The 18,731-nt window shown below is 36.2% G+C and overlaps 3 protein-coding genes across 3 annotated transcripts; all 3 read left to right on the top strand.

The window, feature by feature from the left end:
• Positions 1-7,125: 7,125 nt before the first annotated feature.
• On the top strand, positions 7,126-8,755 carry epd (ependymin). The gene is made up of 6 exons (XM_016286888.1): positions 7,126-7,271; positions 7,391-7,425; positions 7,799-7,933; positions 8,049-8,235; positions 8,357-8,441; positions 8,557-8,755. Exons 1-6 carry the CDS (start codon positions 7,187-7,189, stop codon positions 8,678-8,680), a joined length of 651 nt encoding a protein of 216 aa, XP_016142374.1. The 5' UTR covers positions 7,126-7,186; the 3' UTR covers positions 8,681-8,755.
• Positions 8,756-10,010: 1,255 nt separating this feature from the next.
• Positions 10,011-15,887, top strand: panx1b (pannexin 1b). The gene is made up of 7 exons (XM_016286887.1): positions 10,011-10,234; positions 12,595-12,731; positions 12,809-13,008; positions 13,880-14,085; positions 14,212-14,522; positions 14,640-14,790; positions 15,135-15,887. The coding sequence occupies exons 1-7, from the start codon at positions 10,054-10,056 to the stop codon at positions 15,218-15,220; spliced, it is 1,272 nt and encodes a 423-aa protein (XP_016142373.1). The 5' UTR covers positions 10,011-10,053; the 3' UTR covers positions 15,221-15,887.
• A 1,268-nt stretch (positions 15,888-17,155) lies between these two features.
• Positions 17,156-18,644, top strand: ins (preproinsulin). Its single transcript, XM_016286886.1, has 3 exons — positions 17,156-17,205; positions 17,310-17,494; positions 18,430-18,644. The coding sequence occupies exons 2-3, from the start codon at positions 17,317-17,319 to the stop codon at positions 18,576-18,578; spliced, it is 327 nt and encodes a 108-aa protein (XP_016142372.1). The 5' UTR covers positions 17,156-17,205; positions 17,310-17,316; the 3' UTR covers positions 18,579-18,644.
• The last annotated feature ends 87 nt before the right edge of the window (positions 18,645-18,731 follow it).

Below are 18,731 nucleotides of genomic sequence, written 5' to 3'. Positions count from 1 at the left end.
CTGGGAGAATGGAGAGTGAAACTGTCAGATCATTCAAAGTAGTGGTAGACCTACCTTCAATATTATGCAGTTACAACGATGTATCATAAAACACGGGCTATCACAGTTTCTTCCGCCAACCTGTTTATTAATCACATTTCACGTCAGAGATCAACCTCAGTAGAACTATTTATAATAACGCACAGGATATTATGCTTACAGTTAAGCCACTTTGAGTCTGGTACTCTTACCTCTGTTTGAAAAGCAGCACTTGATTACTCGGTCGCCAGCAGTGATTTGAGATGATGATGCACCGGGGGTAACATCTTATATTCGCTCTTATCGTTTCGGTTTCGCTCTTTTTGGGAATGCCAGTGTTAGTTCTTCTTTTTCAGTACGCCTGTAGCTAGTCAAACAATTCCAAGAAGTACAGTATAGTCTTGAAAATTGTGCTGTATTGTCATGTATTGGATATATAGGTCTATCTTTTTATTTCTTTATGTTTTTTTCCAGAGATGTCAACTTCTGCTGCCCCTCAGAGAGATGGCGCTTTCACTGATTTCACTGTAACTCGTTTCCAATTGCTTAAACTGATGGTGTTACAACGAAATGACAATTAAACGGACTAAACAAAAAATAAATAAATAAACAAATGTAGAGACACTGACAAAAACTGTTAAAAGAGACAAACGAGCTATCCTATATTAGGATGTATAGATGCTTTTGATAGAATGTGAATAAGTTAATGATATGCAAAACTCATTTCAAAGCATCAGTTAAAAGATATTCGATATTAGTTCTGTATATTTAAAACAAATGATACCCTCTCAAAATAGAGTTGTATATCTGACATCAGGGAGTGTTTTCAAATGCATTGCAGAAAAAAAATCATAAAAGTATACTAATGCATAAATTAATGTGTAGATTGTAGTTGCATTACATTTTACAACCAATGAAGACATGGAAACTCACACGACAGTCCCTATGGGGAAGACCCTCCCGAGCTTCCTTGCATGAGCTAGTCTCTGTCTCTTTCTGACGTTGTCTTACTCAACAGCTGCTTTCTACATGAAAATACAAATTCTGTTTTGCCCCATGACCAGCTGGGGCATAAATTCACAAAAAGTACCTTCTCAAATAAGGAGACCACAATATCTGTAAATTCGAAACATCTGTATTAAAAACACATTAAAATCATCGTTTCACTTGCTCTAGAACTAATGCATTGCACCCCTATATCCCCTGTACATTTATTTGCAGTAGCACATCTTTTATCCTGTTGGGACCTCCATGGATTGGATTTGTTAGTCCAGAACATCCCATAGATGCACAATCGGATTGAGATCTGGGGAATTTGGAGGCCAAGCAACACTTTGAACTCTTTGTCAAAGTTTCTGTTACCATTCCTGCACAATGTTTGCAGTGTGACAGTCTGCATTATCCTGCTGAAAGAGGCCACTGACATCAGGGAACACCATTACCATGAAGGAGTGGACATGGTCTAGGTAGGTAGGTGGTTTGTGTCAAAGTAACATCCACATGAATGCCCATGACCCTGGCACCAGTTTACTGGTTGTCCTTTTTGCACTATACTTTTGGTAGGTACTCATCACTGCATTCCAGGAACTTGCTGTTTTGTATATGCTCTGGCCCAGTCGTAAAGCCATCACTGTTTGGTCCTTGTCCGAGTCACTCAGGTCTTTTTGCATGCCCATTTTTCCTGCTTCCAACACATGAAATTCAAGAGCTGACTGTTCACTTACTGCCTAATATATCCCACCCCTTGATAGGTGCCATTGTAACAATATAATCAATGTTATTCACGTCACCTGTCTGTGGTTTTCATGTTGTGGTTGATATATTGCTGAACAAACTTGAATTTTCTTCTTTTATAATTTTCTGCATTTCCTGCTGCTTGTGGAAATCAGAAGAGGTTTAATAATCATGTAAATAAATGCTTATTTATGTATTCATTTATTTACAGTTATCCAAAACATTTCTGGCCTGCAAGTCAGAAAATGGCACGCAAACATGGTAAGTGAAATTCAGTTTTAGTACATGGCTCACAATTTGTTTTGAGCAACAACTAAAATATATTGAACAATAAAAAGATCCTCTGGATTGTTCTCGTACATTCCCAGTGTTTATTGATTTTACTTTCTTTCAGTCTGTCTAACCTGGGTTATCCGAATACTACAAAACATTTTTCCGTTGTCTCTCCTTTTGTGAGGGAATATCCATTCTAATGACACTCAGCAATTTCAGTTGCTGTGAAGAGATGAGGTCTTAGACATGTATCATTCTGTCACTGGGTGTTGAGTTAATCATATGACCATCGTTTAACAGATGATGCCACACATTCAGACTAGCTGTTGTGTAAGGTGATATATATAGTTTACAGTGAGTAGAAATGATGAGGTTTATTTGGTGATGCAAACCGCAGTTGCACCACATGAGCATCTCACTTCACGTTTTTTTCTCGCCAGAAGTTTTGGGTTGAGCAACACTTCCTTTCTCCATTGCTCTCTCTCTCTCTCTCTCTCTCTCTCTCTCTCGTCACTCTTTTCTCTCTCGTCACTCTTTTCTCTCTCGTCACTCTTTTCTCTCACGTCACTCTTTTCTCTCACTCTCTCTCAAGTGATGTTAATTGTCATAGATAAAAACATTTTATATAGGAACATACATACATATATTCACATAATTATAGAGGTAATTATAGAGAGCCAATGCAGGTTACCTATTTAATTTAAAATACAATTCAATATATTTATTTTCATTCTATAATCAGCATAAATGTTGAAAATAGATATGATTTTTAAGAATGTCTTACTATTCGGTTTGTCTTCCTTTTATTTTATTGACAGCAGCACTAGAGATGCATGTCCTTATGAAAAAGAAGTGAGCTTAATTGTATTAAATGGGCGCTTGTATTGTACTTGAAAGTATATTCACACAAAAAAAACTAGTTGCAGGTAATATAATATTAATGAAATAAAAGGCCACTTAAATGTACATTAAGAGCATCCTAAGTAAACTTGAAAAAGTGCATTTTGTAATAATGTAAAATTAAACATTTTACTTTAAAGTATTTTATCATGCTTTAAATAAATAGTTATTTTGATGTGTTGACTAACATAAAGCACAAGTACTTGATTATAGTTAGAATTATTACATTTAAAATGAATATTATGTCTACTAAATTGTTTCATCATAACAAATGTGTAATTGCATATACAGTATATTTAAATACAAGACGTACACATTTTAATGGAAATAATATGAAAGTATATTTCAAATGCTTGTCATTACTTTCAGCAGTACACTTTAACCATACAGTATTTTAAAGACAGCAGAAGTCATTATGAAATTACATATAAAATGTACTTAAGTAAAAAACACTCTTAAGTTAACTAACTGCATTTGATATAAATTGCGTAGTAGTTTACTCTCTACATATATTTTCATTTAATTGTAAATAACACGGAAGTGTTTGAAATCATTGCATTCAATTTGTACACAACTGTGAAAACCTTTGTGTAAAACCTGATGATCATTCAGCATTATTTGAGATGATTCAAAGAGCATCTTGATCATTGGAAAAGCAGTTCACATGATCAATGTTGCAAATTAGAAATAGTGCAGAATCAGAAATATTTTTTTCTCGTTTTACACCATAGTTGCTTTGTTTCAAATATTTAAAGGAAAAAAAAAATCCAGATTGACTACATTTCGAGTTCCAGATTTTTAATATGGTTTCAGACTTTTGAAACCCAGTGTATAGAAGAAGTACTCGGTGATTTTCTTAGTTTGGCCATGTGCTTCTTCTTTAAGTAAGTCTAGCAAACCCTGTCGCGATACTTCCATGATCCTCTGTGTCAACTGCATGGGGGGAAAACCACAAGAGTGGAGGCGGGGCAAAGTGGTGATGTACAATTTGTCATTTCTTGTTGTTCCGCGGTGAGCCGTGGGAGGGGGTAATTCTCAACTCACAGACACCCACACAGATTTCACTGGGGGTCACGATGTCTACGGAGATTTATGATTCAGACGATCATGTATGAATACATCTTTTAGAACATTTACAAATACATTCACACATAAACTATTACAAGTGTATTTAATGCAAGCAAAACCATGCATTTGCATAGCATGTTACGATATAAACAAAATGTGTCATAAATACACTTTTGATATCAACTTCCCTCCTGATATTGTTCCAGTAGTTCTTCCTCTTTTCTTTTTTTCCAGCAGTGTCTCTATTTCCGTTTGCTGTCATTCTCAGTCCTGACTCATCCAATACTGTATACTAGTTTTCCTTATGACATACCAATTTTTTTACATTTCTCAGCTAAAACTTATGATCTCACTTCTCTCTCTCTCTCGATTTCTTTCTCCCCTTTTTTCTTTCTCAACTTCTCTTTCCCTTATCCTCATTTCTCCGGATGTTTAAACTGCATTTTTTTTGTTGATGAGCTGGGTTATTTTCATGACATACACTCAAGGTGCTGGAACCATTCCTCAGAGATTTTGTTTGATATTCACATTAATACGCAGTTGCTGCAGATTTGTCAGCTGCACATCCATGATGTGAATCTCCCGTTGGATTGAGAACTGGTGACTGTGGAGGTTATTTGAGTATAGTGAACTCAGTATGCCATTACGTTTTATAGACAAGCAAATAACAATACTTGATCCTGGGTAATTCTTGATCCAATGCTGGAATCCTAAACGTGAGCCTAGACCACAAACTGAAGTCAGCTTAGAAAAAATTGCTGAACTATATGAGATGTTGGTGAGCACCTTCAGGCCATTAGAGCAAAGTTGCCCAATAGCCTGATGAGGCTGTAACTTCCAGTGTGGGGGGGCTGGGGGCTGTTACTTTCAAATGATCCACAAGATGGCAATGATAACCTAAAGCTATCACTGATTCTAGAATGTAAGAAGGCCTTTTCTTTTGTAAATTCTTTTGGGATGGTTCTGCATGGGCCAGCAGACCTCTTGCTAGAGCTTTTATATGAATTCAGTTTACATAAAAATATCCAGATTCATATATTCATATTAGAAATGCAAACCAGAGACATACTCATCCGTAAACATCACAATTAGAATAATAACACTCATTGAAATAGTAAACTGAAATAGGGATTGATAACCACCCCTGAAAGCGATCATTTCCAATAGTCAGGCTGAGTACTGTAAAAAAAAAGATTTTTTTGAAGTTGAAAATAAAACAAAGATTATTGGAGCACAAGAAAATGCTATTTCAGTTTCAGCCTACTTCAAAATTTCATTTTAATTCAGTGTGTTGCTTGCTGTTTCGTTTACGGTTTCTTTATTGTTTGTGAAATTTACTAGCAATTACTAAGTGAAACTTGTTTCTACACCAAATGTTTTTTTAGTGTGCCTCAAATGCTTCCAATGACAAATTGTGTGCAGTTCTTAAAAAAAAAAGATTATCATTTTAAAACATTGTCCTGTTTCTACGAATAAATTGATATTATAATAATGAAATATTGATGCATGAAAATGTTCTGAGCAAACACTATAGTAAATCTGTCTGTCTCTGTCATTTAGATTTGCACTTAAAATGTTTTTTCTTACACGTTTTCCTTCTGGTTAATGTTCCCTTTTACCCAGAAAACAAGACTGACATCAAGCAGGGAAAGCAAATAAACTAAATTTCACCAGTCACAAGCATCCCGCATTGACTCCAGCAGAAGCCCACAAAGGTGACTGCAGTTCAACATCTGGGCTCTGATAGTCACTACACACATCAGACACACATAGATGGTCACCTCCTCTCTTGGTATTCATTATACATATTATTTATTCATCTTAAATTCATAATGAAAAGCTTATTTTGCTTAGGCTTTATTTTTTAAGCAAGCCCGTTTAAAATACATGTTTGGTCTACATACTGTACAGTTAAACAATGTTTGTACCAAACACCAGCACAGGAATCGGAATTACTCTGACCCTTACATTCTGAGTAAGAAAGTGTTTGCCTAATGTATTTTTTTAAAAGATCCAGATTTCGCAACATGCATCAGCTAAACACGCAATGCTTTTCTTTCAAACTGATTTAAGAACAATTTTCGACACCCGGATCTTTACCATCTAAACGTAAATGTCAGAACCAATTCCTGACAATCCCTGGCATAAAACAGCAATAGTGAAAGTGGCCTACAAACCTTTAGGGAGATTTCTTGTGTCCTCTTTACAAGAAAACAGAATCAATGAATTATAGTCGAAATTCTTGATATGCAGTTGAGTTTCTAGATATGCAGTTGAGTTTGTGCATGTCTCAGGTGTAAAGAATCAACAATAGCTACATTTAAATTTGAAGTTGGTCTTCATCTTGTTTTATTACCAATGGTACAAAAATAAGTAAAATCACAAGGGGGACAAAACAACTGACCAGAGCATTTCCTTCACATTCACATTTATTTAGAATTTAGAATTAGAACTAGACAAGAAATATTATTATTATTTAAATAATGAGTGTCATAGCCATCAAATTTGGTGACACTACAGTATTTTCATTATATCATTTTCATTTCTTTACTTCTAGTGCTGTTTACTTTCTTTCACATTTTTTACTTACTATTTTACATACTTGCATGTTTACTTGTGTGACGTACATGAATGCTGTTCTTTTGTTCTGTGGTTTGGAAGATCATTGCGGTCAATTTTTAAAATGTAAAAATCTGATGAAAATGCTTCTAAGTATTGCAAGTGCAGACCTCTGTTAGTAGTGCGGAATGAAGAGGAAACAGAGAACGTTCCAGATGGCTTTTTGTTTTCACACCTGTATAACCGACTTGTTTTTGTTTTCTTTTCTTTTTTCCCTTGATTGAGAAGTTTAGTCAGGGCATCCTCAGTGTAATCCTCACCTTACATGAACCAAAATCGACACGACACCAACTGTCTCTGGACTGGTCACCGCTGAGTGCCGATCAGAGGCCGGATCGGGGCGGGGGGGGGGGATTGTTTGTATAAGTTCATTTTTTTGACCTTGTTTGTCTTGTGAATGTGTGCCAATTCTGTCCAGCTTTCAGAAGGTGATTTCGAAACATCTTTTGTTTATTCCATTGCTGGATGTCCAGAGATGGAAGGGAGGGGGCATTTATATGGGGTGCAGGGGTTATATATAAAAAGTGCAGTCTGAATGATTGTGGATGTGTCTGGACCTGAAAGTTAGAGAGCAATGATGCATACAGTCAAGCTGCTCTGTGTGGTTTTCTCCTGCCTCTGTGCTGTTGCCTGGGCTTCGTCTAATCGCCAGCCATGTCGTAAGAGCTCTATATTTTTCTCTAATATTACTGAGATTACAATAATATTTTTGAATCTGAACATTCTCAGAAGCTGTAGCTGATGTGAAGAAATTTTACTTTTAATATTTCTTTTTCAGATTCACCACCATTGACCAGTGGAACAATGAAAGTGGTGAGTGTACAAAATTTCGAAGAGATGTTTAATATTTTTATCAGGTTGTTAGTGTACGATTTGGCTCTGCAATGAGAGAAGCCTTTTTTCACCATTTATGAAGCAATCTAATGCACTGATTGTACAAGGCTTTTTATTTACACACACTAATTTAAAGGCATCTACAGTGAACATATTCCCCTGAAAATGCATTTTTAATTTAGTTAATTAACCTGTGTGATAAAATATTTGCTTAACATAAGGCAGACTTGAAAATGTATTTGCATTTAAAACCTTACTTTTGGTTTCATTACCTAAAACCTATTGTAAACTTCAGAACAATTAAAAGCTCAATAAAAAGTATTTTTATTGAACATGCAAAATGCATATTCAGGTTTCAACGGGGGGTCATGACCTTGCATCTGGAGAGTTCAGCTATGACTCCAAAGCGAATAAATTTCGTTTTGTGGAGGACACTGCTCACGCGAACAAAACTTCTTATATGGATGTGCTCATACATTTTGAAGAGGTAGGCCTAATCAGCATTTCTGTCTCTCTATTCCTCTTCTTCTTTCAGCTTGTGATTCACAAGTTTTTGTAGCTTTTTTCAGCAAAATATATTCAAGCACTTTATTTCCACACAGGGTGTACTTTATGAGATAGACAGTAAAAACGAAAGTTGCAAGAAAGAGACTCTGCAGTTCCGTAAGCACCTGATGGAGATTCCACCTGATGCCACTCACGAGTCTGAGATTTACATGGGCAGCCCCTCAGTCACAGAACAGGGACTCCGAGTTCGGGTTTGGAATGGAAAGTTGCCTGAACTTCATGGTCAGTACCTTTTTTTATTTGTTTGGTTATTTTATTGTTTTTCAAAATCATGCTTTTTATTGTTTTATTGTGTATCAAAATATCATATTTATTTTTTGGTGGGTTCCAATTTTCTTTTCAGCTCACTACTCTCTGTCAACCACTTCCTGTGGCTGTTTGCCGGTCTCTGGCTCCTACTACGGTGATAAGAAGGATCTTCTCTTCAGGTACAGCAGAGATTAAATTCAAGTTTCTCTAAAAATGTTTTTGAAGATGTCTACATTTTATTGTATCCTTCAGTTTTGCATATCAGTCATTAAACTGAGCTATTTTCGGCTTCAGTTTCTTTGGTGTTGAAACAGAAGTTGATGACCCGCAAGTCTTTGTGCCCCCGGCCTATTGTGAGGGGGTGACATTTGAGGAGGCTCCAGATGACCACAGCTTCTTTGACCTGTTCCACGACTGAAAAGACATAAGATGATATACAAACTGCCAAAGATGGCTACATACAAGAATAAAAAGAGCATTTAAATAAAAACTATTTCCTGTATCCATCTTTCTTTCTTCAGAAAATGTCTGCTGTTTCTTTCTTACTATCTTTTTTTGTCTTTTGTAACTTGTTTCTTCACTGAAGTCAATAAAGCTGAGCTTTCACTGAAATCCATTTTTGATATTTGTTAAAAAAACAAAATCACAAATCTGTGTGGACAACAGAGGTGCTAAGAAAATCAGCAATTCTACAGTAAAACTTAATGATCACTGAACAGAAAAAAAGGACAAAGTAACTTAAAGTTCTTGTTTCCAGGAAAAGTTAACTAAATAAATCTATCAAAAAGAGTTTTATGTGCAGTACTGGGACAATATTTTCATATATCATACACCTCCAACCATGTTATTGAATAGTTAGTTCATGCTACTGAAATTATAAACACAGGAGGACTGAATAAATGCTAAATGCACAAGGATGAACAGAAAATTAACTGCGTTTCTTTACTTACTGGTTGTTTAGTGCTACACTAGCTTTTGTTTGTTGTTTGTTTGTTTCGATAAGAAATACTCAGTTGTGCACAAGCAATTGAAATGGGATGGCAGGGTCAATGTCACAGACACAGAGAGTTGCGGGAAGCTTATGAAAGCTGCATGGAGCCTCCGTCTGACATGTTTTCACTGTTTGAGGTTTACCAACCAGCACTTCTGTCTCTCAGCAAAGTTAGGGAGATTTCCCAACTTCAGTGGTTAGAGACACGGATAATTCATTTTTTCCACTTCTTATTTTTGTGTTCTTTAGTGGAGTGTGGTGGAGAAAGAAAGAAAGAGATAAAGAAAAGAAAAGAAAAAAGAATGTCCATGTCATATGGTCACTTTAAGAGAATCCCACAGGAAGTAAGAGAGTATTGCGATGAAAAATTCCATTGTTTTCTGTCTGCTGTCTGTCCAGGAGCGCACATGAAACTATATTATTATTATTACTATTTTAGTTTACTACTAGCCTAGGGGTTAGGGTTAGGCATATGCCTCTCACTTTATTGCTGTCTTTATTTGATAACAGACTAGCTTGTCATAACTCTTTTTTCTTTGTCTCATAAAATCACACATTAGTATAGCCTATGTTTAATGGAGGGTATGAACGTCAAAGTGTGTAACGAGCTTTTTAAAACTTTTTAATACAAATATTGAATACTTTGATTTGGACGACTGTCTCGATCTGAATTCAGACTGAATAAGGTTTCTACAATTCCCTCTTCTGTTGTTATTGGTTGGTGAACCGTGCACGAAACCCTGCCCACCACCGGAAGCGGTGCACTTGGCACATAGGCTACTGTTCATGTCATCGCAACAATGGCAATAGCACGCGTTGCTACCGAATATGTGTTTTCTGATTTTTTATTGAAAGAGCAGAGTGACTCGAAGTATAAAGGCGTGCGGCTGGAACTGGCAACAGACAAACTGGTCAGTTTTATCGCGGTTGGGCTTCCTTTGTTACTCATCTCACTCGCCTTTGCACAAGAAGTCTCTGTGGGTCAGTAAAATCATTTTATCACCGCTACCGAAATTTGCGAAAAAAGAGTAAAAGTCAACAGTGTTTACTTTGAAACGTCTGATAGAGATGAGAGGCTTAAACCTGCGGGTTCGTGTTCAAACTGATCAACATGAAGCGCATCTCTCGGTTATCTTACTGATTTGAACAGAATGGCTCCCGATTGTTGAAAGACACTCGCTAAATCGACATTTACTCCATTGTTTTTGTAGAGTGTTTTGTACTATTGCGTTACAGCTGGATGGACGTGTTTTTGCACAACTTACTGTCGATCACTTGGACAAAGACCAACATCAGTGGCTAATCGGTTTAGCGTTTAAATCATGGACTGTATAAAAACAGGATTAAATCCAGAATGGGCGTGTCACTCACTGCTGACAAAATATGAGACACATGCAGCAATTTATAAGCATGCGAACTGTTATTGTGCTAGTTTGCAGGATAAATGCACTTATTTTGACGTTTTAAATAATTATTGCGGCCAGTCTTTTGCCACGCGCATTGTGACCATTATCTCTTGCTTATTTTTATTTTAGTTGAGGGCGTGTTATCGGTCTCGGTATAAAGAGTCGAAAAGCAGAAATAACACACTTCTTCAGTCACAACTGAACCAGAGTGTTATGCTTAGCAAAGTTCTGTCTTCCTGAGACAAAGGAGTGTAATTGTCTCACAAAATTAAAAACGGGGGAAAAAAGCCGTGTTCTTTTCTACTGTCTTTGATGCTATTGAATCTGTTTTATCTCTAGGTTGTTGGTTAAAAGTTGCAACACTAGCTATTAGCCATACAAGAGGGATGTCATCGTGGTAGTCTATTGTTAAACTAGTTTTTAATAAACAATATTTTAATAAATATTGACTATATTTCAGTAAATTTCAGCAAAATATTTCAGTAAACCAGCTTCACATTCTCATTACTGCTAAATATCAAATATTGTTGCAGTTTTATGGCTAAACTCCAGAATCAATATTAAAATTATTAATTTAAGATGTGCTCTTATTTGGCATGAATTGGATTAATATTATTTATATTTCAAGTGCTGCAATTACCATAATGAGAATGATTGTAACACTCTGATTTAAGTTTACTAAAAAAAAGAAGAAAAAAAAAAAGAAGTAATTTGCTCACTCTCATGTCATTCCAAAACTGACTTTAATTTATCTGCAGAATGCAAAAGAAGATACATTAAGAAATTAATGTAAATTAAGTTTTTTTTTCATACAATGGAACTCAATGAGCTCCAATATTGTCTGGTTACCAATATTCTTCAGTTAATCTTCTTTTGTGCTACTTTCGGCAATACTTCCCAAACATTAGGTAGATTAGTACTCTGTAAATTATGAAGGAAGAAATTGTCCCCGGTCTTCCCACTTGTTCCTTTAGTTTTGATGAATTTAAGATGAGTATTTGAAAGACATTTATAAATAGACACAAATTAACACAAAGTACGCCAACATAATGCACTTACCTTAAAGGGGTCCTATTATGCTTTTTCACTTTTTCTACTTTAGTTAGTCTGTAATGTTGCTGTTTGAGCATAAAAAAGATCTGCGAAATTACAAAGCTCAAAGTCCACTTCAGAAGGAGATATTTTATTTAACAGAAATCAATTTTCAAAAACTACAACAAACGACTCGTTTGGACTACAACGCATATTTTCTGGTATTTGTGATATCACAAATATCGACGAATGGGACGAGACCTGGTTGAACTCTACTAGAGAAGTCAACGAGTGTTATCACTATGTCGGAGACACGCTAGCTTTCCCAAGCCAGACAAACTTAGAGTGGTTACAATCATCCGGGTTTAAATCGCGCTCACATTGATTTGATTTTGATGCAATATTTACACTGAAGCTCGCAGGCGGCTGTGGTAAGGGGCATGACATTTCCCGACCAGGTGCCGAGTGCTGCCAATCACAACACACACTGGCCCAGCTAACCAATCACAGCACATTTGGTATTTCAGAAAGCAGGCCTTCATTTGATACAGGAACTATTCGAGCCGTTCATGCCAGACTGGGGAGAGAGGTGTTGTAATAATGTAAAATATGTGAAAAATAATGTGTTTTTCGAACAACCTAGCATGAGAGCCTGTTCTAGTACACCCCCAAAACAAAATCAAGACTTTGTAAAAGAGCATATTAGGACCCCTTTAATATCACATTTATGCAGGAATATCGATTGCACATAACAGAGATGCAAAAACACTTTGTATTTCTGTGTTAAGTAGCATAGTTGAGCATTTTTGGGATGAGTTTAATAATATGATTTCCATTACCTAGCTCTTTTTATGTTTTAATCTAAGAAAATGACAAGTTCTTGTGTAATTTCCACTCTCTTAGGTACTCAGATCACATGTTTTCCACCCACTAGTTTCACATTGAGGCAGGCTGCATATGTGGACTCCTTCTGCTGGGCTGCAGTAGAGCATCAGCCTACAGAAAATGGGGCTGATAGCGCCCCCCTTAATCTACACAAGGTAACATATAGTGAACAACAGTAAAGAGGTTCTTTGTTGCTTTGTTTTTCTCTTATTCTCTGTCTCTTTACCTGCAGTTCTTTCCTTATATCCTTCTGCTGGTTGCCATCCTCATGTATATTCCTGCTCTCTTCTGGCGTTTCACGGCTGCCCCTTCCCTGTCCTCTGACCTCAGTTTTATTATGGAGGAACTTGACCGTTGCTACAACCGTGCCATCCGCCTCGCCAAGAGCCTCACGTCCAAACAAGATAAAGACATTGCAGAAGACCCACACAGGTGTAGTGCACTGAACATTTTGAAAAATCTAGCTAGGATAGCAACCTGAAGTTTAAAATTGTGAGAAATACAATGTTTAATTCTCACAGGGTGCTTCTAAAACTGCTTCTAAAAGTCGTTATCAGCACTGTACATAAAAAAAAAATAAAAAAATCTTGAATTCATTCAGATTATTTAAATATTCCAGAAAGTCGGTTTGCTTCCAGACCAACTCTGGTCCAGACTGAGACTCAGTAAATCAGTATCAGTAAATATTTTTTAACAGAAGTCTCTTATGCTTGCCAAGGCTGCATTTATTTGATCAAAAATACAGTAAACACTGTAATATTGTGAAACAATACTACAAATGTAATGGAAATAATGTTTTTCTAATTTACTGTATTTTTAAAGTGTAATTTATTCCTGTGATGGCAAAGCTGAATTTTCAGCACCATTACTCCAGTCTTTAGTGTCACATGATCCTTCAGAAATCATCCTAATATGCTGATTTGGTGCGCAAGAAACATTTCAACATTGGTTTATTTTTTTCAAGAATCTTTGATGTGTGGAAAGTTCAAAAGAACTGCATTTATTTGAAATGTAAATCGTTTGTAAGTAACATTAAAAATGTCTTTACTGTCCCTTTTAATCAATTTAATGCATCCTTGCTGAATAAAAGTATGAATTTCAAATCAAAACATTTTCCAGTTTGAATGCTTGTGAACAACTGGCTTCTTTGCTATTTAAGCTTCCTTTCTATCTCCTTTCCATTTCCTTTCCTTCCTCACTCATAACCCAAATATTGAAATATCCTTAATATTCATGATTCTGCTGTTCTTAACCTTAATCTTAAAGCCCCTATTCTCTCTCTCTCTCTCTCTTTCTCTCTCAGTGGTCTTGAAATGACTGAAGCTTGTTTTAAGTACCCTCTTGTAGAGCAGTATTTAAAGACAAAGCGTTCATCATGGGCTTTGGCTGCAAAGTATCTGCTTTGTCGGGTTTTAACATTCCTCACTTTACTGCTGGCCTGCTTTTATCTGACCTACTACATCTTTTGGGTGTCACGTAGTGATCAGTTCTCCTGTAACCTGCGCAGAGGTGTGTGCCAGATAGTGTTTCCATGCATGTGATACACTTCAGAAATGAATATTAACATGTGATAGTGTCTCCCCAATCATTTTATGATGTTTTTTTTTTCTGAATTGTGTTTGTGTTTTTCTCCAGGTATTTTAGTAAATGAGAGTGTGGTGCCAGATGCAGTTCAGTGTAAGCTGGTGGCAGTAGGTGTTTTCCGCCTGCTAAGTTGCATGAATCTGGTGGTGTATTTACTGTTAGTACCGGCTGTGGTTTACGCTGCCTTCCAACCTGCTCGTCAGCACCAGCGCGCTCAGTTCCTCCGTCCATACCACCTGCTGCCTGCTTTCGGTCACGTGCTGGATTTGCAGCCTACCACTCGCCGTTATGATGACCTCAGCATCTACCTGCTGTTCTTGGAGGAAAACTTGAGTGAGCTTAAGAGCTACAAATGTTTGCAGGTTTGTACATGTGCATTTGAATGTTTGAATTGTATGCACTAATATCTCATTCCCAGAACTGAATGCTGGTGTCAGTGAGCGAAGACTAATACGTTTGTTTGTGATGTGTGTACGAAGGTGTTGGAGCTGCTGTCAGAGGGAGGGGAAGCAGCATTTGACACCATGTGTCTCCTCAGGACTCTAGGACAAGTGAGGACTGACATGGTGGACAGAAAACAAGCTCAAACTGTAAAGGGAAATGCAGAGAAAGAAATCTCTGAAATAAAGGGTAAGAGTAACATCAGAAAAGTGAAAATAAGACACACAATATCCTTAAGTCACAGTTACTTGCATTTCCTTCACAAGTAATTTGCCTTTTTTCTGTATAGTTTACTGCTGATATTATGTTGGCTTATTAAAAGTCAAAAATAAATCTATAATAGTCGTGAATCCAATGAAATACAGCTTTGAAAAAAATATTTTTAAGGCCAAATGTGGCTTTCATGTTTCTTATGTGAAGAGAATGAACACACTAATTCCATGTTCTTTTTATCGGGAGGACGCAGGTTAAACATCTGTCTTGTTGAACCAACTGTTGTTATATCAGCTTGTATGAATGTGTTTTATCTCTAGATACCACTTCTGTTCTGCTGGATGATGGAGTACAGACGGAAAAAAGCTGCAGCTGTGTGAAAGATGTAAGACACAGGGTGGTCTAACATATAACAAAGTCAAATCAAACTACAAACAATGACTTTACATGTATTTTGAATGTAGGATTATATAATGCTTGAATATAACACTGTTAATTTACTAATTTACTAACTGCAGAACTGAGCTGCATGAGCTTTTTATGCCTTACATTAATAGAAATGGGATTTTTTTTTTTAAATGAAACTTTAATAATGTTATTTGTGAGGTTGATGAATGTTAAGTCCCTATTGTATGCATTATGAAAACAATGTTACAACATATATTCTAGGGTGACATTTGTGGGTACAGTGATGTTGCAACAATGAATCTAAATAATAATGAATATGCTAATGTTAGAATACTAACAACTAACTTCTGCCAATGCTGCTTCTTGGTAACAAACCATTTAAGCAATTCCTCTTAACATACAAATAATTTAAATAATTTTAGAATGACTGCAAGTGTAAAATGTTCTCTTTATTATAAACCATTCAGTGCTAATCTTATATGCATCATGTACTTGCAAAATGAAGAAATTGGGGTGCAGAAAATGAGGGGTGTTTCCCCGAGGCAACATCATAGTTAAGATAGAAGGGATGTATTCATTGTAATGTTAATTACAATGAATTGTTAATTGTAATGATTGGAAATGATTTTATGCGTGCAAACCCAGGATTAATTAGGCTCCAATACACTGCCTATACAAAAGCAATAATCAAATATACAAATTATTATGTATGATATGTATAATAATATTTCACTGTTTTTGAGTAAAATATTTTGCAGTTTTGTATTTATTTGATACAGACTTACAGTATCGTGTCAGAAATGTGTTTAAATTATTTTGTAGCTCTAATTGTAATGTCTTTGTTTTATGTCTTCTAACCTTAAATCCTTCAGAGATGTTAAATTGCATGTCTTCAGAGGTGAGCTCTTCAAACATGGTGCTTGTAACCCTAAAAAATGATTTTTAATGGACTGCATTCAGGGAAGAATACAGGCTTGTAATGTAATAAAAAGCACTCTATTTCCCCATACAACTGCATTTTTCTCTGTTATCATGGATTTATATACTATATATTTATATGCCAAAAGTCATGGAGTTCAGCACTAATGTTCAGATGTATTTCAGTAAACCAGCTTCACATTCTCATTACTGATAAATATCAAATATTGTTGCAGTTTTATGGCTAAACTCCAGAAAATCAGTAATAAGGTGCTTTGACAGTTACAGACTTGAAAAACAAAGAGGCAGGATTAAAGAACCCTAAACTCTAAAACAAAGAATAATTTAGGCAAAAAGGGTTCTTCCGGCTGATAAGGTTCTAAATAAAACTGTTGCTACATGTAAAGAACCATTAAATAACCTTTTTTTTTTAGATTGGAGAATAGAGGGTAGAACATTATGAAAAGTATGTGATAATTTGCCATAAAATCTTTCCATTACATACATTATGAATAACCACACACAAATCTTCATTGCTAGAAAATGTCACAGAGAGAACGTCACAAACATTACTAATGACTAATGAGACATCTAATCCCATTTTCTCGAGAGGGAGATACCCGGAGACACTGCTGTTTCACTCACAAGCTTTACAAAGAAAAGCCACCAGCTGTCACCTTCTAGCAGATCCATGATCAGGCCATTCTGTGTAAACTTCTGTCCTCAACAGTTATTAACAATTAACCAAAACCCACTTGAGATTGTCAGCACAGGCTACTAGACCTGCGTGAGCACCAGAATGTGTTTGTCTTTCATGAGCATAGTAGCACTCAGGAGTTAATGTCAATTGGTTGGGCAAACACAGCTAATGTGGCATGTGTAATGGGACAGTCACTTAAAAGTGTCAAAGTGTGTTTGCGCACAAGATCTGTTTTCCGCTGATTCAGGCAAAGACTGCACAACCCACCAAAACACATGTATAAAAATGAGAAGCAAATGCTGTTCGTCCCAAACCTTCTCTCGTCTACCTTCTCTACCATTCCTCGTCCTCTGCTTCAAGAACAGGTAAGTGAACAGCAGGATGGTAAATCAACAGATAATGCTATTGCAACTGGTGTTACATGTAGATGTTTTATCAGTAAAAGTGCATATATCTGTCTTTCTGTCAGCGTGACCATGACAGTGTGGCTCCAGGCTGGTGCTCTGTTGTTCCTGTTGGCCGTCTCCAGTGTGAACGCTAACGCAGGGGCCCCGCAGCACCTGTGTGGATCTCATCTGGTTGATGCTCTCTACCTGGTCTGTGGTCCAACAGGCTTCTTCTATAACCCCAAGAGAGATGTTGAACCTCTTCTGGGTAAGGAAGACTATGTTTCTATTAGATGAGCTTTGTAGAATAGTGCGTTAATATGGGAAGAGATGCTAGGATACTAATAATACTATAGAGACTGCAAAGATATTCAACCTATCCTGTAATTAATTCATTGAATATTTTGTAGTGTACACAGTCTGTTTTATTCACCTTTTAAATGCATAATGACGATAATATTGAAGTAATAATATTTCTATAGCGAGAAATGTTGATTAAAGCTGATCTGCATAATATTAAGCTATTTAATTAAATGACCTGCAGAAAGGTGAGAGAGAACATGAAAATTAATTGTCCAGAGTGTTGTCTAAAGTAATGGTAATGGTTAAAGTAACAGTTTTCTCTTTTAATATATTTAAAAATGTGATTTTTTTTTTCCTGTGATGACAAAGCTGAATCTAATATGCTGATTTGGTGCTCAAGTAACATTTCTTATTATTATCAATGTTGGACTGAGTTGTGCTGCTTGATATTTGTGTGGTAACTGTAATACATTTTTCAGGATTCTCTGATGAATAGAAAGTAAAAAAAAAAACAGCAAATGCCTTTACTGTCACTTTTGATCACTTTAATGCATAGGCTACTTGCTGAATAAAAGTATTAATTTCTAAAAAAAAAAAAAAAAAACTTTCACTCAAAACTTTTGAATGGTAGTGTATATGTAAACATTACTGTATGTATAATGTGTAAAACAACTTTAAAAGTGCATGTATAGTGTCTCATCAAGGCTAGACATTACATTTTGGGGGGAATTCAAAAAGATTTTATCCCCTGTGGCAATGAATATGATCTGATTGTCTGCATTTCTTCTTTATCCAACTGAATGGGGAACTTCAAAGAAGAGAAACTATTCAATTTGGCCCTGTTGTACACTATAAAACTAGACTAATGTCAGGATTTTCTCTATTGTTGTATTATTCCAGGTTTCCTTCCTCCAAAATCTGCCCAGGAAACTGAGGTGGCTGACTTTGCGTTTAAAGATCATGCCGAGCTGATAAGGAAGAGAGGCATTGTGGAGCAGTGTTGCCACAAACCCTGCAGTATCTTTGAGCTGCAGAATTACTGTAACTAAAGAACCTGCACATGTCCTGTGACAACCGCCAATGACTTCACCACCTGTTTGCACACAGGTATCAGCCTTAATGCTCTTGATTTGTTTTTCATAGAAAATTAAATTTTATCAAATTAATGCTGTTGTTTTTGTATCACTACATTGCAGCTTAAA

The sequence above is a fragment of the Sinocyclocheilus grahami genome, unplaced genomic scaffold, assembly GCF_001515645.1.
Source record: "Sinocyclocheilus grahami isolate Dianchi unplaced genomic scaffold, SAMN03320097.WGS_v1.1 scaffold215.1, whole genome shotgun sequence".
NCBI classification, from domain to species: domain Eukaryota; kingdom Metazoa; phylum Chordata; class Actinopteri; order Cypriniformes; family Cyprinidae; genus Sinocyclocheilus; species Sinocyclocheilus grahami.
The sequence above is the reverse complement of the archived record's forward strand: the minus strand, read 5'-3'. Positions and strand labels throughout refer to the sequence as shown.

What these genes read in the sequence shown, in the direction of transcription:
- epd (XM_016286888.1), top strand. Translation starts at nt 7,187, where the DNA reads ATGATGCATACAGTCAAGCTGCTCTGTGTGGTTTTCTCCTGCCTCTGT. An exon ending in TGCTCATACATTTTGAAGAG is followed by an intron (nt 7,934 to 8,048) that starts GTAGGCCTAATC and finishes ATTTCCACACAG; the next exon opens with GGTGTACTTTATGAGATAGA. An exon ending in AAGAAGGATCTTCTCTTCAG is followed by an intron (nt 8,442 to 8,556) that starts GTACAGCAGAGA and finishes TTTCGGCTTCAG; the next exon opens with TTTCTTTGGTGTTGAAACAG.
- panx1b (XM_016286887.1), top strand. Translation starts at nt 10,054, where the DNA reads ATGGCAATAGCACGCGTTGCTACCGAATATGTGTTTTCTGATTTTTTA. An exon ending in TGCACAAGAAGTCTCTGTGG is followed by an intron (nt 10,235 to 12,594) that starts GTCAGTAAAATC and finishes CCACTCTCTTAG; the next exon opens with GTACTCAGATCACATGTTTT. An exon ending in CTCCTGTAACCTGCGCAGAG is followed by an intron (nt 14,086 to 14,211) that starts GTGTGTGCCAGA and finishes GTTTTTCTCCAG; the next exon opens with GTATTTTAGTAAATGAGAGT.
- ins (XM_016286886.1), top strand. Translation starts at nt 17,317, where the DNA reads ATGACAGTGTGGCTCCAGGCTGGTGCTCTGTTGTTCCTGTTGGCCGTC. An exon ending in AGATGTTGAACCTCTTCTGG is followed by an intron (nt 17,495 to 18,429) that starts GTAAGGAAGACT and finishes GTATTATTCCAG; the next exon opens with GTTTCCTTCCTCCAAAATCT.